Source organism: Lithobates pipiens, unplaced genomic scaffold (genome assembly GCF_037356315.1).
Source record: "Lithobates pipiens isolate NorthernLeopardFrog02 unplaced genomic scaffold, aLitPip1_a1.2 Scaffold_25, whole genome shotgun sequence".
Taxonomy (NCBI): domain Eukaryota; kingdom Metazoa; phylum Chordata; class Amphibia; order Anura; family Ranidae; genus Lithobates; species Lithobates pipiens.
In genome coordinates this window covers 197,310,029-197,333,151 of record NW_027507787.1, presented here as the reverse complement: position 1 = coordinate 197,333,151, position 23,123 = coordinate 197,310,029, and the positions used below count along the sequence as shown (strand labels likewise).

Genomic DNA, 23,123 nt, shown 5'->3' with positions numbered 1-23,123 from the left:
ACATCCTCATTGAAATAGAAAATGCATCAAAACAACATCAAAAATGCGTTCTTGGTGGGCTTTTTGTCACAGGTGCAGGATGGAAGTCGGGTGCTCAGAGAACGCATCAAAAATGCATATGCGTTTTCTTTCAGTGGCGCAGTGTGAAAGGGCTCTTATTCTCTTATTCATTAGGGAGGCATAAAGAGCAGTGTTTGTGTGCCAAGTGCAGTGATTTGTTGCAGCTTATCAACTGTTTCTTTACTGTCATCAGATCAATGAAAGACAATCTCTTGAAATTACCAGCTCTTAAAAGAGAAGTTTGGGTGTTCTATTTTTTTTTTTTTTTAAAAGAACCATACTTGCCTAGGTGGATGCAGCATCGTTACGATGCTGCACCTGTCCTCGCCAGCTCTAAGACTGAGAGCTGAGTGATCAAAGGCCGCTGATTGCTTTGTTCTCAGAGCTCTGTGAGCATAGAGCTAGTGACTGTCAGTCACTGCTTTCTGCTCTGCACCCCCCCCCCCCCCATTCTCAATGGAGCGCGTGGCTGTGGATGGGGTGGGACCTCCTGGGTTAGGTTCTCAGTGGCCTCTTGAGAGACTGTCAGCTGCCGATCCCCGGTTGTGGGCGGATCCCAGCCTGGACCAGATCTGTGATGTCAGCTGACAGTGAGCTTCAGCCCTCTGCCTGCTGAAAATGGGTCGTCACAAGAGTGCAGAATAATCAGGCTTTTTTTTGGGGGTGTTATCTGGTCTTGACAGGTACTTGCTCCCGCCTTCTGCCTGGACTGCCTACTCATCACAGATCCCAGAAGAATTCACAATTGGTTTTCTTTAGTTAATATGCCAGCTCTAGGGGCCAGAAGGTTGCAGACAGGGAGTGGTGAGGCCAAAACTGGTTACTCGCTCCCTTAAAAATTCCATCTAATGACGGAGAAGCGGAGTAAAATGAGCGGAACTTCCGATTTCATGTGAAATTCCACTTTAACTGCTGACTGCATTTCTGGCAGATTAACAGGTATTGTTCTGCACTTGTAAGGTCTTTAACCGCTTGCCAACCAGCTCACGCCGATATACGTCGGCAGAAGGGCACGTACAGGCATATTAAAGTACCTGTACATTGCCCTTTAAGAAAAGGTTTGCGGGTGCGCATATGCCCGCCGCGAGCTCCATGAGTGTGATCACGGGTCCCACAGACTCGATGTCCGCGGGGTTACCTGCGTTCTTCTCATGGAGAGGAAGAATGGGGAAATGCTGATGCAATCAAACATTTCCCCGTTCTGCCTAGTGACACTGATGCTGATCACAGCTCCCTGTAATCGTTAGCGGTGATCAGTGTCATGTCACATGTAGCCCCCCTCCCCCCACAGTTAGACTCACTCCCTAGGACACACTTAACCCCTACAACGCCCCCTAATGGTTAAGCCCTTCACTACCAGTCACGTTTACAAAGTAATCAATGCATTTTTAATCGCACTGATCGCTGTATAAATGTGAATGGTCCCAAAATAGCGCCAAAAGTGTCCGATCTGTCTGCCCTAATGTCGCAGTCATGATAAAAATCGCTGATCACCGCCATTACTATTAAAAAAAATAATTAATAAAAATATCCCCTATTCTGTAGATGCTACAGCTTTTGCACAAACCAACCAATACACGCTTATTGCGATTTTATTTTTTTCCAAACATATTTTGAAGAATACGTATCAGTCTAAACTGTGGAAAAAAAAATGTTGTGTTTTATATATTTTTTGGGGGATATTTATAGTAAAAAGTTAAAAATAATGCGTTTTTTCTTTTTCAAAATTGCTCCGCTTTTTTTCTTTATAACACAAAAAATAAAAGCTGCAGAGGTGATCAAATACCACCAAAAGAAAGCTCTATTTGTGGGGAAAAAAAGGACATGAATTTTGTTTGGAAGCCACGTCGCATGACCGCGCAATTGTCAGTTAAAACGACGCAGTGCCGAATCGCAAAAAGTGCTCTGGTCTTTTGCCAGCCAAATGGTTCGGGGCTGAAGTGGTTAAGGGGATAAAATGTGGTAAAATATGTACATATTGCACAAACGTACTACATACATTTTTTTTTATTTATTTTTTGTTAATATATTATGCCTTGACCTATGCTTTAACTCCATACATGAATAGTATCTGCTGGGTGCAATACATTCTGAGTCACAAGCTTGCATATTGGAGGTCAAAATTAAATTAGAACTCCTAGTCTGCATAGTTGTTCCAAGTCAGAACATAACATGACAGCCAGGCAGCTAGCATTTTGAAAAGGTCATCTGTAGCAGCCACAGTATTTTTAAAGTATAGGTTACATTTTATGTAATTGTGGATTTTATTGAAGGGCCATAATACGTAAATTAAATAATTTTCAATAACTGGTGTGAAAGATTTGTTTCCAAGTGCAGAGGTATGGATTTCAGTAGGAAGAGTCCAAGCGCCCCTTTTGTAGCAATGATAATTTGGCGGCAGGGTCAGTTACACCATTTTTTATAAATTTTCCCCAATTTTTAAATCAAATAAAATGGTCTCCTGCCTCCTGGTCACAATTTTTGGGTGGAATATTTCTGGGCTTTGCTTTTCCAGCTGAGACACATCAGTGGCAGTTGACCACTCCTCCAATCGGCAATGAATGTGACTTTAGGAAAACATTCACTGGTGGCAAATTATTTGTTGTATATTAAAACACATTTACCTTCAGTGAATGTTTGGTAAATGTCATATTCACTGCTTTATAAATCTGCCTTATAGAAGGGTGTTAAAATCACCTATAAAAATGACTCTTGCAATATGCCCGCACTGCAAGGGTTAAATTCATTTTTTATTTTAATTTTTTTGTCTAGGGGGATCAAAATAAGCAGTTAAATCTACTTTGTTCATCATTACCCCAAAAGCCAGCGCTCTTCTCCACTGTCTGACGTCCTGTGACGTTGGCGGGCCTGTGCCATCAATGCAGGACTGCTGAACCTTTATTGTATGTGATGAGAACAAGTGAAAAAAAAGCATTGCTGCTTATTTGTATCCCACTAGGCAAGCCTTTCATTCTTGTGGTGGTGGTGAGTCCTCAGTAAGGGTTAAGTGTCCTAAAGTGAGTCCTCAGTAAGGGTAAAGTGTAAAGGATCCTTTTATGTTCACACAGATTTTTTACTTGGATATTGCAAAAGAGCAGAATAAAAGACAGGCCCTTATTCACCATAATAGTACTCAAGTGGTCGCTCGAAATACAACTTTCCCATGAAAGGAAAGGGACCACAGCGTGCATGAACAGTATACAGCATCCATTTTCTGAGAAAAGGCTGTGTGACTTCATTGGGGGATGCATAGTGAAGATTGTTGCATTGGTACTGAAGGTAAGTATAACACCTAGGGGGCAGCACTTGAAGGGTTGGAGGTAGGGATCGACCAATATCGTTTTTTCATTGCCGATACAATACAGATATTTCGGACACCTCTCCTGCCGATATTTTTTGCAATATTTTGTACATTTACATATTTTTTTTTTTTTTTTTTTATCACTGTTTTTGCTGTCACAAGGAATATAAACATCCCTTGTGAGAGGTATTCTTTATGGAGCGATCGAGGGTCTGTAAGACCCTAAACCTCTCCTCTGCACTTCAAAGTATTCAAAATGTCAAGATCAGTGTTTTTGAAAACCTTTATTTTTTAAAACTAGTGCCTTTTTAAGATGCCAGTAATCCAGGAAGTGATGTCATGACATCGCTTCCAGATTACTAGATCTGAGACCCCATTGGCTTTGTTCAGGTCTTTAGCCAGCCGACGGACATGCCGGCTGGTTGCTCGAGCCTCCTGGTAGGACTGAAGAGCCCGGGCGGGAGGTGGGGAGGGCGTCCCTTGTAAAAACAGCCGAGCGGCTGCTGAGCCACATCAGTTGTTGTTACAATAAAACTGACCATCCGCTCTAAAGAGCGGTATTGGGGTGATGCATGCATGATGCTTGCAATTACGCCGGTAAAACCCTTTGAAGCAGTATCGGTAATATAGTCAGTTTTTTGACCGATACTTCTTAAAAAGTGAATATCTGCCGCATCAATAATCGGCCAATCCCTAGTTGGAGGAATTAATTAAAAGTAAAATATACAGATGTATGTGTGCTTTTACATGGCTGCTATAATTGAGTTGTCCAATGGATAGCAACAATCTCAAGGTGAATATTGTCACATTTGGTAGAATGTAGACTATCGTCTCTAGGCACCATTACTCAAAGCTGAACTCCCAGAGAAAAAGAAAGCTCCTTTACAGTGGGACTGTCCCTTAATTTCAGGAGTAAAATGCTTGTTTAGCTCTATGGGGCCCCAAAAAGCAGTTTTAATGACTTGATCACAAGTCCATGCAGGCTTCCTCCAGGCTGTAAGACCAGTGCTTGCAGCCTCTTCTATTCTGCACTCTAATGGACGCAGTATTTCTCAAACTTTTTTTCAGTAGGGATACCCTTTAAAATTTTGCACCCCATTCCAAAATGTGAAAAACTAGATTAATAGTTTTACATTCACAGGTCAGGCACCAATCATTAGAGGGGATTTATTTTTCCAAAGCAAATACACATTTGCTTACTGGTTCTGACTAGTATTCCAATGTTTCTCTTCTCCATCACTCAGCTAATATGACCCCATTGCTGACTGAGAGAGGCAGGGGAGAGGCAAACTAGGATGCTGTGCAGGTGCCCAACATCCTTATCAACTGGTGTGGTGGTTAGCACTCTCACCTAGCAGTAAAAAGGGTCGCTGGTTCAAATCCCAACCACGACACTACCTGCCTGGAGTTTGCATGTTCTCCCTGTGCCTGCGTGGGTTTCCTCCGGGTACTCCGGTTTCCTCCCACACTCCAAAGACATGCAGGTAGATTAATTGGCTTCTGTCCAAAATTGGCCCTAACATATGAATGGGGACCTTGGATTGTTGGCTCCGTGAGAGTAGGGACTGATGCGAGTATGCAATGTACAGGGATAGGGACAATTGTAGACACTCACTCAGGTTGAACTGGATGGACTGGTGTCTTTATTCAACCTAACTAACTATGTAACTGATGACATAATGTCATTGATTGTTAGGATGCCAGCAGCTGGAAGATTGGTCACGGTGCACAAAGAAAACGTGGCTTTGGGTAACTAACAGGCAGGCTTCATCCACCGGCTGGCATGTATCAAATTTTGGGGAAATTTTTAGGCATTTTGCCGAGGTACCCTTGAAGAAACCTGAAGGCACCCCAGGGTTTCTGGGCACCCTGGTTGAAAAAGGCAGCTTCATAGTCACCAAGACAATGCCTATAACCCTGCGTTAGATATAAGGACACAGAGGGACAGCCCACTGTCAGAACATGGGGGAACAGGATCTAGTACAAACAACTTATTTTTGCTGCCTCTGGACCCAAATTAACATTTAATCATTGCAGTTTGGGGCAGCCCCAATGCAGGGGAGCATTTTTCCTTTCCTCAGAGAAGGCTTTAAGCATGGTGGCTGCATTAATTAGTTAAGGTAGCTTTTTTCAGTTTTTTGTTACCATGTATTGCCATCTGTCAATTCTGCCAATAATACACTTTCTGCCCTAGGGTAGCAACGTACACTCATTGCATTGTATCTATAGAGGAGCAGCTTGGGCACCCTAGCCACTTGCAGACCGGACCATTTTGCTGGTCAAAGACCAGACCACTTTTTGCGATTCGGCACTGCATCGCTTTAACTGACAATTGCGCGGTCGTGCGACGTGGCTCCCAAACAAAATTGACGTCCTTTTTTTCCCACAAATAGAGCTTTCTTTTGGTGGTATTTGATTACCCCTGCGGTTTTTATTTTTTGCGCTATAAACAAAAACAGAGCGACAATTTTGAAAAAAACGCATTATTTTTTACTTTTTGTTATAATAAATATCCCCCAAAAATATATAAAAAAAATTTTTTCCCTCAGTTTAGGCCGATACGTATTCTTCTACATATTTTTGGTAAAAAAATCGAAATAAGCGATTATTGATTGGTTTGCGCAAAAGTTATAGCGTTTACAAAATAGGGATAGTTTTATAGCATTTTTATTAATAATTTTTTATAATTTTTTTTTTTACTAGTAATGGCGGCGATCAGTGACTGCGACATTGTGGGGGACCCATCGGACATTTTTGGCACATTTTTGGGACCATTGTCATTTATACAGTAATCACTGCTATATAAATGCAGTGATTCCTGTGTAAATGACACAGGCAGTGAAAGGGTTAACCAGTGGGTGGCAGTGTAGGGGTTAAATGTTCCTAGGGGTGTGTTACTAACTGTGGGGGGGTTGGGCTTTCATTTAGTGAACACTGATCTTTGCTCCAATCACATGGAGCAGAGATCAGCGTCACTAGTTGCTAGGCAGAATGGAGAAATGTTGTTTACACAGCATTTCCTCCATTCGGCCGCTCCGTGAGACGATCGCGGGGATGTCCGCGGGTCCCGTGACCGGACTCACGGGGGTCCCGACCAGCGCAGGAGCGCGCCGCCGGCGGCGTGCTCCCGATGGCAGGGCGGCATTGAATATTGGACGTACCTGTACGCCAATATGCCTGCCCGTGCCATTCTGTCGACGTACATCGTCGTGCGCTGGTCGGGAAGTGGCTAGACTGTCCTTCAAGTATCATTTCACAAAAATCTTCCCATTTTTTCCACTTGTGTTTGACATGCCTGGTGTAGCTGGAACTTACACAGGGCTGAGAATTGTCCCTTCCATGGTAATAGTACTGTGCCAGTCACTCAGCTCTATTCCATATTAGAAGGGTAAATGAGTCGCAGGCTTCTCCATACTAAAAGGTACCTGTTGTTTTTCTTACAGGAAGTCTCTCAGCCATGCGTTTTGTCACGGCTGTTCAGATGATGCATCCTGAATTCTTAGAACCGGTTTCAAGGGAGCTTTGGGTGCGAATCTGGTCTGAGGTCAGTTCTGCTTCATGTGCCTATTTGTGTTTGTCTGTAATTGACATATAATAATGTATATGGTGTATCAATGCTTATAGTATGTTATTGTTTTATAGGATAAAGATATTACTGAACCAGAGAGCATACTGGAGGTAATGACTTATTATTATATGTATTTCTATTTTTTATTTTTTTTGTATTAGTACTATTATTACTTCTCTGCTATAATGTGCTGTGATTATTTAAGAAAATCACATTCTAATGTCAGGACATTGGTTTGACAGCTGAAACGTCTGTTTCCATGGATATTCAATGCCAATGATGGTTTACTCAAACAGTGTGAAACATTGAGGTGATCATTGCTTGTACAGATTATGAAGTAGATCTAAACCCAATCACTAAAATATCATATAAGATCTGCTATGTTAACATCATTTTGCTCTGTCTTTTTAAATATGCAGTTTGCTTAAAGAGTACCAGGAGGTTTTGCCATGGAAGTCCTTGTTTAGGCAGTTCTTTTTGGTGGGTGACTTTATGCAGTGATGTCTCCCAGCTGTGCCATTTTAGTCCTAAGACTAAAACCCCTTTCACACCAGGGCGTTTTTCAGGCGCTATAGCGTTAGAAATAGCGCCTGCAATCCGCCCTAAAGAAGCTGCACCATTGTTTGTAGTGTGAAAGCCCAGAGGGCTTTCACACTACAGCGGTGCGCTGGCAGGACGTCAGAAAAAAGTCCTGCCAGCAGCTTCTTTGGAGCGGTGAAGGTGCGGTGTGTTTACCGCTCCTCCACCGCTGCTCCCCATTGAAATCAATGGGGCAGCGCTGTAATGCCGCCGGCAAAACGCCGCTATTGCGGCGTATTGCCGGCGGTTTTAACCCTTTCGCGGCCGCTAGCGGGGGGTAAAAGCACCCTGCTAGCGGCCGAAATGCGCCGCAAATCCGGCGGTAAAATGCCGCTAAAAATAGCGCCCTTTTACCGCCGACGCAAAGGGCAGTGTGGTGTGAAAGGGGTCTAAGACTACAACTAAATTGAAATTTGCTGCCAAAATTAACACTGGTTCTGTCAATTAACCTTTTTCTTAGTATAGTTATGGAGTCATTAGAAAACTTTAATTTACGTAATATTGTGCTTCATCTGAATATAAAATACATTGGAAAATTTGGCTTTGCACGTGAAGTCCAAAAATGTAAGCAGGGTCACAGCAATTAAAGGGTTCATTGCTGTATTTCCTCCCAGGACATTCTTATACATTTCATAGTGTTTTGGTTACATTTTTTTTTACACTTAAAATGTATGTTTTTTCTTTTAGGCTGCTAAAAAAGCTGGCATGTCGGAGGACATTGCTAAAAAGGCTTTGGCCAGCATATCCTCACCAGAGGTTAAGAACAAACTCAAGGAGACTACTGAAAATGCATTAAAGTATGGGGTAAGCTTGAGTAATAGCTGCTGGATTTTGCTTACAAGGAAGCAGAAATTCAAGAAAACTAGCAAGCTCTGTTTTCATTCCTTACCCTAATTTTTGTGTTTTCCTCGCAGATATTTGGCATGCCGTCTATTGTGGCTCACATAAATGGAAAGCCACAGCTGTATTTTGGATCTGATCGCTTCGAACTTTTAGCACACAATCTAGGTGGGTTTTCTAAACATATTTTTACGTATTATTACGTTTTATTAAAGTGGAGTGCAGTAGCAGCTCCGGGACTCGAGTCAGGAGAGGCAAGCGGGTGAAGTTAACGTTGCCCGGCCTGGCCTGGCCGGGGCTGTGCTGCGGCGCCTGTCAGTATGCTGAACTGTGTACAGGTGAGCAGCGCCAGCACTAGGATAAGCACCTCATAAGGAACCCCTGGCTTTGGCGCCACCCCATGCTGGCCCCGGCCCTGCCTACATAGGTGGATGCGGCATTTGTCCCCCGCCAGCTATAAGACTGAGAACTGAGCAATCAATGACCGCTGATCACTCAGTTCTCAGTGCTCCCTGAGCACAGAGCTGGTGACTGTCAATCAGCGGCTCTCTGGTCTGCCCATCCCGCATTCACTGGGGTGCTGGGCTGTGGGGCGGGGGTGGGGGCTGGAGCGACTGGCTCAGTCTCTTAGCAGCTCGTTAAAAGGCTGGGTCAGCTGCCAGTCCAGGCACCTGGGCAGATCCCGACTGTATGGTCACAATCTTTCCCTAATCTTGCTCTGTGATGTCAGATGACAACGGGTTTCTGTCAGCTGAAAATGGGCCACAGGAGTGCAGAACGGAGTGATCCACAGGAGAACACAGCCAAACAAGCTTTGTACTTGTTCTTTAAACATAAGAGGTAAAGTGCAGCAGTTTAGTATTGCGTAGTCAAGAAAGGGCCAAAGGCTACAGATAACAATAACCCCATTGTGCTCATTTATATCTTTTTGTGTAGTGTGTTGGTGCGAGACTTTTGCATTGTTTGGGAACAATATGGTTTAATCTTTAGGTTCTCCTATGCCTAGACCAGGAGTAGGCAACCCGGGCCCCTTCAGCTGTTGCAGAACTACAAGTCCCATCATGTCTCTGGGAGTAATTGTAACTGCCAGCCTTGCAATGCCTCATGGGAAATGCAGTTCCACAACAGCTGGAGGGCTGGAGGTTGCCTACCCCTGGCCTAGACTATCCAAAACCTTTCTTTCTCAAGTCATCTTCCAGGACGGCACACCTGAGAGATGAGAGGCTCCTCCCTACAGGAAACACAATCAATCGACAGCTGTTTTAATTCCCCACCCTTCCCCTTGATCCTCAGTTTTTGATTGTGTTTCTCCCTACACAGCGAAACTGTTTGTTTTTTTCCAAATGACCCGAGGCCTGGGGCTGGTGGTCTCCCCCTGGGAGCCGGACCACAAGCCTGGGAAGCCTCTGGGTCTGGTAGGATATTCTTGTCCTTCCTGGGGGGTTCCCCTATCTTTTCCTCAGGGCGGGCAGCAGAAATTGGAAGAGCCCCCCTGAGAGCTGAAGGACCCTGGGTACAGTGGTGTACCCAGAACTTCAGGGGCCATTATCCTGTCTCCCCCTCCTTACCTGTACAGGTGGCTGTTCAGACGGGGGTGCTGGCCATCGGTTCTTTCCAGGGGGATCTTGTCCCCGACTCCTGGGTCCCCGGTAGCTCGCGTGGGCTGCCGGAGAGGGCGTGGCAACAAGCACCCGCGTCATTTTCAAACTTCGGGAAAATGGCAGCGGCGTTCTTACCCAGGAGGGAAGGCTGAGAGTCAGTAGGAGCAGGCGCCCACATCCTCCTTTCTCTAGAGCGAGGAGGCACCAGTTTACTACGGTGTATGTCTGCCTTAACCACCTCAGATATGAAGATGGGAATGAGGAATGGAAGGCATTGCCCCCCCCCATGTATATAGACTGACTGACTGGTACAGTGCAGGACACAGCCTAACCTAGCACCTCCCTATGGGGACAGCAGTTGGGGGGGGGGGAGCACTTTGGCGGCTATCCTCCTTGCGTGTGGACCATAAGGATGGAAAAGCAAGCCCGCTGGCTGTGGCAAAAAGAGGAAGACGACAACGGTGAGTACTTTACTTTCCTTTTGCCGTGGGAAATTAGCTGCAAAATCCCCAATTCCAGCCAGAGGGTTTCTGGGCATTTGAGATCTCACCTGGGGTCTGGATTCAAATAGCCCTTAAGCTTCTGCTAAAAACACCAGCTGCAGCCCCTCTTACATCAGAGAAGCTGTATGGTGGACAGGTGGTGCAGAGGAACGAGTGTGCCTAAACCACCTCAGATGAGAAAGAGGTAGGTAGGCCATTGCTCCCCCTTCCCCGTATATATACTGACTGGTGCAGTGCAGAACTTGGGGTCGGGATACAAATAGCGCAGACGCCACTGCTAAAACCACCAGCCACAGCTCCCTCTTACAGCAGAGACACTGTGGTTATCGCAGCAGTAGGTTGCCAGCCTCTCCCTACATGCCCAGTTGTGGTACATTTAGTAGGGATGAATATAGCGTACAGAGGGGACCTGGTAGATACAAAGTTACTTACAGGCCAGGTATACCACTGAACAGGTTATTAATTGGGCAGTGGTTGGTGGATTCAGAAGCTCCCCTGGTCAGCAGGTGCACTAGGTTACCGGCCCTATTAGCCCAGCTGCTAGGAATCTGAAGTTGCTTCACAATGTTTAAAAGCTGACCTAACATTCAAGGATGGGCAGAGACCAAGCTACTGTGTGGCACAGTAGGGGTTCCCTTGTCACAGATCCTCCTTTTGGAGGTTGCCTGCTATAGTTAACTTTCATAAGCTCCAACCTCCCACTCCACCTTTACACTGTGTTTATATTATAGTGTAGGAGGTAAGAAGAAACTTTTTTTATTGGTTTGGGCTACAATCCACTCAGTGGCAGATCTAAAGGCGATTCACCATAGATCGCTCCCTACATCCTTTTAATTGAGGATTTTCTGTGCAAACCTATGCAAGAGCTACATAATTGATTGCTTGAAGCCTGCAAATAGCTATTTACCTCCCAGGCTAAACTGGTAACCACCTCTTCTAGAGAGGTCTTAAATTGGTCTCTAGGGCTGGGCTCATTGAGACTTTAGTTGCTAATCAGCACCACCTGGATATGTGCTGGCTAGCGTTTGCTCAGTCTATGGAGGTAAGGTAGGACAACAACTACTACTAATAGTAGGGTGTCCAACCATTTTAGGATCTGTTCCTTCTCTGGTGGTGAAGGTTTAGTATCTACAGCCCAGGCTATGCCTATGAAATAAATTGCCTGTTGGTTATTTCATAAAGGGATAGACCATGACTCCTCATTGGCTGCACACCAGTAGACCTCAGTAGTGAAGGTTTGTGCTTGCTGGGATGTTTTTGTGGCACAGCAGAAATACACATTGAGATTTGTGACATCTCTGCTTAATAAGGACTATATTGCTGTACATCAGAAATGCACTGCACTGAAGCTTGTTTTCTGTCCTTTATATACTAAAGGTACTGCTTTGTTTGGCTACAGATCAGAAAAATACAACAGTGAAGGTGGTCTGTACTTTCTGGTTTTGTGTTGCACAGCAGAAATGCACATCATTGAGTCTGGTGACATCTCTGCTCATAATGGTTATATTGCTGCACATCAGACATACACAAGATTGAGGTCTGTCTGTGGGGCTTTGTGTCCTGTTTTACTGCCTTGTTGGTTACTTATCAGAAAGGCAGCAGTGAAGTCTGATGGTCCTGATTTGCGTGGCGCTGTGCTGATTCAGACAGTGCTATTAACAGCAATGGCTGCCGAGTTTAAACATGCGATTTGACATGTTGAGTCGCATGACAAATCATTTCAATATGGATGTGCTATCTCTATTCATAGTGTTTTATTGTTGCACATCAGATTTATACAGCATTAAGGTCTGTGAGGTTTTGTGTCCTGTATTACTGCCTTATCAGAAAGGCAGCAGTGAAAATTGATGGTTCGAATTTGTTGGGCTACATAGTAGAAATACAAATTGAACCCCTGCCAGGTGTAGTACATATACTGCCTTTGGTAATCCATGTAGCACCACAAAGTGGTGTTGTGCTGATTTTAGCCATGCGATTTGACACGTTGAGTCGCAAGGCCAAATCGCTTCAATATGGATGTGCTATCTCTATTCAGAATTGTTATATTGTTGCACATCAGACATATACAAGATTGAAGGTTGTCTGTCCTTTTATGTCTTGCATATACTGCCTTATTGGCTGCATATCAGAAAGGACACAGCAGTGAAGGTTGCTTGTCTTTTTCTGATTTTGTTTTTGCTGCTCAGCTGAGAGACACATTGAGGATGGTGGCCTCTCTGCTCAGTATTGGTATATTACTACACATCAGACATACACAAAGATTGAATGTTTGTGTCCTGTATGTCCTATATTTACTGCCTTATCGTTTGTATATCAGGCTAAGCAGTGTTTTTCATGGATCTACCTTTCTGCATCTTAGGGATACACAGCAGGGGTTTGTTGGCTGCAATCCTCCAGGGAGTCACAGCATTGGGGACCCCTTACTTGTTCGACCTGAAAATTGCTATTTGTTTTTTTTTCCCTGCGACCTGTGTAATCTTGAGGTCTGTGGATCCAGGAATCAGGGACTGCTGGTGTCGCACAGACACAAATGGTACCCATTGGAAGCCATAGTATATGACTTCTCATGCGTCTTGCAGTCCCAAGTCGCAGTTTTGGTCGCACGGGTGTGGGAACCCTAAACTTATCTGTCCCTTCTGATTGAGGTTTTGCTACACAGCAGGAATACTCATCATGACGTTATTGTTTTATTTTGCAGCAGACCAGAAAGATTGCAGCTGTAAAGGCTGTCTGTCTTTTTCCTCAGTGTCTGCTTTTATGTTGTTGCACAGCAGAAATACTCAAGATTGAAGCTTGTTGGTGCTTTCTGTTTCAGAAAAACACAATGCTGCAGGTTGCTTGTGTCCTTTCTCAGTGTTGGTTCTATCTGAACTACACTACAGAAGTGCATGACAGAAAGGATTGTCTTGTGTTCCATATTTTTCCCTGTGGCATAGCAGAAATGCACAACACGGGAGTTGGTGTTCATATTAATCTTATAACTGTGGTGGTTTGTCAGAAATACACAACATAGAAGTTTGGGTCTTTCTGTCTTTATAGCCTTGTTTTGCTGTACATAGGTAAAGCACAACAGTAAAGGGGGTTCCTGTCCTTTCCGTATTTGTATATCAGTTATGACCTAGCTAGCTGCACTAAAGAAATACGCAGCATTTAGGGTTTGCTTGAGTCTTAATGTTTTTACGTCTTGGCAGCACATCAGAAAACCAGACTATGAGGACTGTTTGTCTACGTTGAGGTTCAGATTTGGGTCTCTTCCCATATTTGATATATTGGTTTAGCTAGTCACACTCAGGCACACAACATTGTTGTCTATGCTTGTGTCCTTTCTGTCTAAATCTATTGTGCCGTGCCCACAATCTATGATCATTTTATTTGTGATATTAATAATACATGTATCACCTTTTTGTATTTCAGCCTTCTTTTCCATGGAGGGGCCAGGAGTTCGGGCTGCAGCTGCCACATGTCAGAAAACCTTGACCACTTGCATTCAGGGATGCCAGAACCATTTCCTAGGGTTGAAGCCCTGTAGGGTTATGGGACACTGGAGGAAGGGGATAATGATTCGCCCTGTTTAGTAAGAACTTGGAGAGTTCTATTCAGAGGAGTATTAGGGCCTAAGGATGAAGTATAAAGATGTATACCCGATCGAATAGGTTTCGGCTCGGTGCATGGCCTTCATTTTGCCCTTTTAGCAAAACTAGACATAGCAATATGGGTAGTCTACTCCTGCTAGGGACTTTAATCTCCTGAAGAAGGCTCTCAGGCGTAAGTAAGGACATAGATTGGGCGTGCCTTAAACCCAGGGTTCAAGCTTCTGTTAATCTATTTCCCTTAAGTAGGCTTCCCTTTAGTCTTTTGCTGACATAAAGATAAAAAGGAAGCAGTTTTATTTCCCTCAACAGGATAGTGTTAAGACAGGCCCTCTTATTGATTAATGTAGTGTCCTTGTCTTACACAGGTCTCTTATTTATCTTTTTAGTGGTTCTAAGTAGCACCTACAGGCATAATAGGCCATGGTTGTTAGATGTGTGAGATAGGCAACATTGCTAACCTACAAGTTTAACATGTTTTCTGATTCCATTTTTAAGAGCCCATTTCACCTAGATACTGCATCTGAAGCGGAAAAGGCAGGAACATCTGTGGAGCAGACCTGCAGATCAGCCGCATGATCCAGCTAAGATGCCTTCATCAAGCATATGAGCGTATGGAATGGAGGTAAAGCTCACTGCAGAGCCAAGGTTCGCCAAGAGGGTTTTGCAGTGGCCCCACCCTAAGGTAGGCCTGAGGTACTTGTTTATCCTCTCAGGTGTGCCGTCCTGGAAGATGACTTGAGAAAAGTACCAGTTACTTACCGGTAACTGTCTTTCTGGGAAATCTTCCAGGACGGCAGGCCTACTTCCCGCCCGTTGGAGGAGGGAAAATTCTAGAACACTAGAAGGTGAGTACCTATGAGGAATGATTTCCCTTGTGAACCTGGTTCAGGAGTTACTTCTCTACAAACTGAGGATCAAGGGGAAGGGTGGGGAATTAAAACAGCTGTCGATTGATTGTGTTTCCTGTAGGGAGGAGCCTCTCATCTCTCAGGTGTGCCGTCCTGGAAGATTTCCCAGAAAGACAGTTACCGGTAAGTAACTGGTACTTTTTTTGCAGATTGGGGAAGTGTTGGAGACTTAGTTTTCTTATTTCTGATCTGCTAACAATGTTTTACCATACAGCAGCAACACAGAGATAAAAATGCTTTTCTTTATTGTTCATCATAGGACACAGGGTATCTTCATCTCTATTATGATAGTTATGCTGTCACCTTCAGCTGATTCAATGCTGACAAAAAAAGACAGGACATTTGCTCAAAGGCATAACCCTGCCCAGCTACCCAAGGCTTTTGATTTTTTTTTTTTTTGATTTTTTTTTTGTTTTTTCTGCTAGTCTTGGGTCCTTCTTACACAGGTTATTTTGCTGGTTGCCATTCCTTTTGGCTTGGAGAGTTTCAGAACTGCCTGCTCTTTCCTTCATGGAACTGTTCCTGGTGCTGCACCGAGACAAGGTGGTTCTCCAGCTTCAACTGTAGTTTCTTGGTTCCATCTCAGCCAGGACATTGTCTTGCCGTCCTTTCATCCCAAACCTTGGGCGATGGAGGATAAGGCTTTTGGAATGTGTTTTGTGCTTTTACATGTTACCTGAAATTGACTGCTGTAATTTGTCAGTCAGTTTAATTCTTGGGCTTCTAGAAAACCCAAGGAAGGGTCACGCAGCATCCAAACCTACAATTTCTCAATAGATTTGTCAGCCAATTTCTTGTTTTCAGTGGCGACTCAAGTTTGTAAAGCGACCTACCTGGTCTTTGGTTCATTATTTTACATGCTGCTACATTTGGTGAGTTTTGAAGGCTGCTGCATGAGGGTCTAACTTCTTTTGGTTTGGTTGTTTGGGGCCTGTTGCTGTGTTTTCCTCCCATCCTATTCAGTGCTTTGGGACATCCCTATCATAATGGAGACAAAACTACCCTGTGTCATGGGATGTATGATAAAGAAAAGGAGATTTTTGGTCTACCTGTACAATCCTTTTTTGGAGTACATCACAGGACACAGGGATCCCACTCATCTGCCTTTGTGCTTTATGGCTTGCTACAAAAACTGAAGCCTTGCCTCGTAGTGTGCAGTTATGGCTAGGGGGGAAGTTCCTTTTTTTTTTTTTTTGCCAGTGTCCTATCACCCAAAGGTTGCAGCATAACCCTGTTGTAATGGAGATGAAGATACTATGTGTCCTGTGTGTATTTTAAGAAAAGGGTTTTACCGGTAAACCAATAACCCCCCCCCCCTTTTTTTTCTTATTTAATAGGGTAGGGCGGGGCTCAAAATATCCAGTCCTGAGCTACTGGCCAGGCCGCAAGGGTTACTCGCCCCCAGTTGCCGCACCCAACCCCTACCCTGCCCCACCCCTAATTCCACCACTAAACACGCCCTCATAAATGAGCTCATGAAATGACACCTAAATGTTTTATGCAGAATTAAGTTATAAAAATAAATATTAAAGAGGAACTGCAGTCTGCTCACATAATTTTGTAACAAAAACATATTTGCCATTCTGAAGCTTCCCTCCAACCACTTTGCATATTATTTTATAGCTACTGTGATTCTGTACTTGCCAAGTATGCTGCAGAAATCACCCTCCACTGAGTCTGGCTGCATCCATTTTAACTGTGGGCATCTGAAGATGCTGCCTGTTCACTTCCTGGATTTGCACAGAGGCACGCCTCTGGCTCTCATTGGCCCTCATATGACTCACCACCCCCCCCCCCTTCCTGAAAGAGCTATGGATGATGTCATAAGCCTAGACTTTTTACCAGACAAGAAACAGGAAGTGGGCTGTATGAGGTTTTTACTGGCAGAAAAAAAAATCTTTACCATGTAAAGTTAAAACAACAAGGACAGAAGATTTAATACATGGAAAAATGAAAAAAAATGACTGAAGTTCCACTTTAACAACAACTTTATCGGTGCAGACTAACCTGTGTCCATCAATGCAGCCTCATCTGTGTCCCTCAATGCTACTTCGCCTGCCCGTGCCCATCAATGCAGCCTGCCCGTGCCCCTCAATGCAGCCTGCCCGTGCCCCTCAATGCAGCCTGCCCGTGCCCCTCAATGCAGCCTGCCCGTGCCCCTCAATGCAGCCTGCCCGTGCCCCTCAATGCAGCCTGCCCGTGTCCCTCAATGCAACTTACCTGTGCAGAGGAAGAGAGAGGAAGAGGATTGCTGGCTGGTTCACCAGAGCGCCGAGGAACATCACTGTAATAGCTTTTATTTCAATTGATGTGTGTTCCCGCCATTTGCCATCACATACTGTCCCGCCTCCTGGCCCGGGGACTTTGATACACGTCAAACATCCCGAGATTGGACGGGTGATCTATCTATCAAAGGCCCCAAGCCAGGAGGCGGTGCTGTAAGTGACGGCGAGCAGTGGAAACACTCAGCATTGATGATTTGGCCGGCTCTCTCTTCCTCTGGGCGATCCCTGGGAGAAGAGCTCCCATGCAACCCAGCCTGCCAGCAGTGCTCGCCCCCCAGCTCCCAGGCAGCCTGAGTTTGCCACCCCTCATTTTCACTTGCAAAATGTGAGTAGGTGAGTGGAAATTTGAGGGCTGGGGTAGGGGATAGCTGGACCCCGGTTTAAATGTAAATTTCTGTCTTTTGTCCCTGTTGCAGATTTTTCCTTCCTATCTGATACAGGTTACAGCATCTCCTGGATGCTTTCTTAAAGTGATATTCAGCCCTGGTTCACAGTTATGCGATGTGGGAAATGCAGAAAATCCTGTGTTTCCCGCCCTGCATTGCAATCATACGGCGCCCATGCAATCTGCTTTGGGTGTCAATGGTATCTTAATGACACCCCAAAACAGATTGTAAAATGCAGTGTGAATGCCTGCATCACATCATGGCATCATCAGCCTGCATCTGAATGTCAGCCAATCAGTGGAAGCCTAGTATTCATTCATAAAAATACAGAGCTACCTGTGAAAAGCTGAGCAGTGCTCAGCCTGACTCTGTTTTGCTGTGACCTGGATGGGAAGGCTTCATCCTGCTGCCAGAATACAGTGTTGTATATTATATGTAGCTAGCTACAGTTTATACAGCACTCAGAGCAGGCACACCTGTTAGTAAAAGTAATAATTTGTTTGGACTAGCTTGCTCCAAATTAACTATTTCAAAGTGACAGCTGGAGTTCAGCTTTAAGGGCCAGTCGCACGTTTTTGATGTGTTCCAGTGCGTTTTTGATGTAGTCCATTCTGTTTTTCCCTCTCCTTTTTCTTAATCTTAACTGCTTCAGCCCTGGAAGAATTTACCCCCCTTCCTTACCAGAGCACTTTTTGCGATTCGGCACTGCGCCGCTTTAACTGACTATTGTGCGGCCGTACGACGTGGCTCCCAAACAAAATTGACATCCTTATTTTTCCACAAATAGAGGTTTCTTTTGGGGGTATTTGATCACCCCTGCGGTTTTTATTTTTTGCGCTATAATCAAAAAGGCGTCAATTTTGAAAAAAACACATTATTTTTTACATTTTGCTACAATAAATATCCCTCAAAAATATATTTAAAATAATAATTTTTTCCTCAGTTTAGGCCGACACGTATTCTTCTACATATTTTTGGTTAAAAAAAAATCGCAATAAACGATTATTGATTTTGATATTGATTGGTTTGCGCAAAAGTTATAGCGTTTACAAAATAGGGGATAGTTTTATGGCATTTTCATAATTGTGACTGCAACTTTATGGCGGACACATCGGACATTTTTTTTGACACATTTTTGGGACCGTTGTCATATACAGCAATCAGTGTTCTACAAATGCACTGATTACTGCGTAAATGACACTGGCAGTGTGGGGGTTAAGTGCGTCCTGGGGGCATGTTTATAACTTTGAGGGGGCGTGGCTGTGTGTGTGTGACACACCACTGATCTCTGCTCCTGATCATGGGGAGCAGAGATCAGTGACACTGTCACTAGGCAGAACGGGGAGATGCTTGTTTACATTAGCATCTCCCCGTTCTTCCTCCCCGTGAGGCGATTGCTGGTTTCCCACAGCGATAGTCCAGGGGACCCGCGACCCGACTCATGGAGCTTGCTGCGGGCATGTGCACCCGCTGGCCGCCTCTTAAAAGGCAACGTACAGATAAGTGATTCTGCCTATACGAGCCCTTCTGCTGACGTATATCGTCGTGAGGCGGTCGACAAGTGGTTAAATAAGAACACGTGTTCCAGTGCGTTTTTGGTGCATTTCTGATGTGTTTTACAGCGTTCCAGTGCAGGAAAAATGCATCATGTTATACTTTTTTTACTGGAACGGCAAGTACTGGTGTAAACTATGCCATTGAAAAACATACAACCTATGTTCCATGTGGTTTTGCTTCAGAAAAAAAATGCACTGGACTGCATGTGGTGTGAACTGGCCTTTAAGCAGTATTAACAACTTGCCGCCCGCCATATAGCAAAATGACGGTGGCAAAGTGGTTGTAATATCCTGACCAGACGTCATATGACGTGATCAGGATATTAAGCCACGGCGCGCATCGCGGCGATCGCTGTTGCGGGGTGTCAGTCTGACACCCTGCAACTACGATCTCGGTAAAGAGTCTCCGACGGAGACTCTTTATCACGTGATCAGCCGTGTCCAATCACGGCTGATCACAGTGTAAATAGGAAGAGCCGGTGATCGGCTTTTCCTACCTCGCGTCTGTCAGATGTGAGTAGAGGAGAGCCGATCGGCTGCTCCTCTGACAGGGGGGTCTGTGCTGATCGATTTTCAGCACAGCCCCCCTGAGGATGCCCTCACTGGACCACCAGGGACACCACTAGACCACCAGGAGATGCCCAGCACCAGGTATGCCCCCCTAGACCACCAGGGATGCCAATCAGTGCCCATAATGGATGCCAATCAGTGCCCACAATGGGCATCACTGATTGGCATGCATTGTTGTTTGGCACTGATTGGCATCCATCCCTACAAAACTTTAAATTACAATGCCGCCTATCGGTGCCCATCCTAGCCGCCTATCGGTGCCCATCCTAGCCGCCTATCGGTGCCCATCCTAGCCGCCTATCGGTGCCCATCTTAGCCTCCTATCAGTGCCCATTCTAGCCGCCTATCAGTGCCCATCCATGCACATCTGTGCCGCCTATCCATGCCGCCTATCCGTGCTAATCCGTGCCACCTATCAGTGTCTATCTGTGTCGCATATCAGTGCCACTTCATTGGTGCCACCTCATCGGTGCCCATCAGTGCCACCTTATCAGTGCCCGTCACTGCAGCCCTGTCAATGCCCATCAGTGAAGGAGAAAACTTACTTATTTACAAAGTTTTGTAACTGAAACAAAAAAAACATGTTTTTTTTTTCCAAGATTTTTTTTTATTTGTTTAGCAGAAAATAAAAACCGCAGAGGTGATCAAATACCACCAAAAGAAAGCTCAATTTGTGGGAACAAAATGATAAAAATTTCATTTGGGTACAGTGTAGCATGACTGCGCAATTGTCATTCAAAGTGCGACATCGCTGAAAGCTCAAAATTGGTCTGGGCAGGAAGGTGTATAAGTGCCCAGTATTGAAGTGGTTAAACTTAAAGTGGTTGTATAGTCTTTTTTTCACTTTTACTTACAGGTAAGCCTATAATAAGGCTTACCTGTAGGTAAAAAAAATATCTCCTAAACCTGTATGGTTTAGGAGATATTCCCCTGGCAATGAGCAGAGGCGCATGCGCACAGGGGTTTCTCAGCTAGAAGCCCGGCAGACGCCGGACCCTGGCGGAAAGAAATCTCCCGCGCGCATGCGTGGGAGTGATGATATCGCTGCTCCGGCCACTCATAGCGCCAGAGCCGTGATATTCGGAAGACACGCCGAGAGGACATGTCAGCTCCCTCGGCGTGTATCGGGTGGGATGTCGGGGCCTCGTTCTAAGGTAAGTATTTCATAATGAGCTAGTATGCGGTGCATACTAGCTCATTATGCCTTTTCCCTTGCAGGTATGAAACTTTTTCAGCGGGTTTACTACCGCTTTAAAGCAGAGTTCCTGATCCCTGACATGCCACATTTGGCATATCATTTTTTAAGGGGGAGCAGGTACCTAGTTTTTGAAGTTTTTCTCTCCCCCTCCCTCCCTGCAATCTTCTGGGACATGTCAAAAGTCCCAGAAGATTGCCCTGCCATTCAGGACACATCTCGTGCATGCGCAGTGTGCACCCGGCTGTGAAGCCACAAGCTGTCACAGCCCAGTGCCCACATTTGTAATTCTGGTGCCAGGGAGAGCCAAGGGAGAGAGCCAAGGCTTCGGGCGGCTAGACTGTGGGACAGGTGGGAGTGTGTTTATTAAAAGTCAGGAGCTACACTTTTTGTAGCTGCTGATTTTTAATAAACACAGAAACGGCTGGAACTTTGCTTTACAAGCAAACATTTCATTATATTTTAGGCTTGCTTTCCTTTATATTAAACTGGGGATCATGCCAATAAGTTTTCTCATTTTCAAGAGAATAAGCTGTCCTTCAGATGTAGCTTAGGGCTGCGACAAACCATATAACACTGACAGGGTTGCTTACAGTGATCAGCTTTTATGTATTTATGTAAAGCCTTTATCCCGAAGGGAACAATAATATTGTGTAGCTGTTTAAAAAGTGTTAGCTGGAATTTGTCTTTGTTTTGTTGGTTTATCTAGATCTGCTAGTATATCATAACTCTTCTCTCCCTCCTTATAAAAAATGCTGCTGTCCAAAGGTTTCTCAGTTGCTCTTTCATCCAGAGTGGGGGGCACAATACAGGAGGGTGTGTTACCTACTGGATCACCAGGTGAAAAAAGTTTAACCACTTGCCTACCGGGCACCTTTACCCTCTGACTGCCCAGGCCAATTTTCAGCTTCCTGTCGCACTTTGAATGACAATTGCGCAGTCCTGCAACACTGTACCCAAATTGATTTTTTATCTTGTTTTTCCTCCACAAATAGAGCTTTCTTTTGGTGGTATTTAATCACCACTGGGTTTTTTATTTTTTGCTAAGTAAATGAAAAAAGGCCGAAAATGTTGTAAATAAGTAATTTTGCTTCTTCACTGATGAGGCGCCACTAATATATTAATATGAAGCAATGATGGGCACAGATTTGTGTCACTGATGGGCACGGACTGGCATCACTGTTGGGCACTATTGAGGCTACACTGATGATCAGTGTCCTGATTATCTGTACAGGTCTCCCCTGCGAGAAGACGCGGCTGATCGGCCCTCCTCGCCTCACACTCTCAGTGTGAGGCGAGGAGAGCCGATCAATAGCATCTCCTTGTTTACATGTGATCAGCTGTGATTGAACCCAACTATTCACATGGGTAAAGAGCCACGTCAATCAATGCTGCCACACACATTTAATGATAGGCTGCAGTATATCAGATTTTGGGGTTTTGGTTCAGTACCACTTGATTTGTAAGCAAACAAGGTTTTCATCCAGCATGTTTCTCTTCTTTATTTTTAGGTGAAAAATGGTATGGACCAGTGCCTCAGAAGTCCCGTTTGTAATGTATAGAAAAGGAGAATACCAAATTCCAAGACCACTTGACCTGTTGCCAATGTAGCATAGAGTGCCCACCACGGCAATATTTTGTAAAATTATATTTAAATTACTAATGCTGTAAACATTGTATACAAGTAAATATAATTACCATTAATAAAAGGAAATGCCTCTTTAATACAAAGTTGTTATTGGATCTTGGACTATTTTTGTATGTATTCCGGGATCTGGGCCAAAAACCCAAACCAAAAGTGCCATTTTACTTCGTTGCATTTTTGTGTTTTTTTGATTAAAATACACAAGCAATGACCTTTTTATTGTGTTTTTGATTTTTACTTTTTTTTTTTTTATATCTGAAATATAATAGATACCACTGAATATAGCTGTCTCATGTTACACTGCAGGCACAAGGGGTTTCAGTCTTCAGAGCCTGTTTAGAATACATGAAAATACAATACAGAGAAAGAAGGGCTGCATCGTGATGACATCACTGGGCACTATAATGTTTGTTCAAATGCTACAACATGCCCCCCACACCTCTCTAGCATATTTCAACATTTGGGGATCAATCATAGAATACTCTTTATGAATTCAGTGAAGACCTAGACACTCTCTGTGATGAAGCCCATAA

At 44.5% G+C, this 23,123-nt stretch overlaps 1 protein-coding gene across 1 annotated transcript in view; it reads left to right on the top strand.

The window, feature by feature from the left end:
- GSTK1 (glutathione S-transferase kappa 1) overlaps positions 1-22,806 on the top strand; it is a 36,981-nt gene extending 14,175 nt beyond the window's left edge. Inside the window, exons 4-8 of the mRNA XM_077455396.1 lie at positions 6,805-6,905; positions 7,004-7,039; positions 8,196-8,312; positions 8,423-8,516; positions 22,457-22,806. Coding sequence (XP_077311522.1) covers positions 6,805-6,905; positions 7,004-7,039; positions 8,196-8,312; positions 8,423-8,516; positions 22,457-22,500 — 392 coding nt within the window. The 3' untranslated portion in view covers positions 22,501-22,806. The remainder of the gene's footprint in view (positions 1-6,804; positions 6,906-7,003; positions 7,040-8,195; positions 8,313-8,422; positions 8,517-22,456) is intronic.
- Positions 22,807-23,123: the final 317 nt, after the last annotated feature.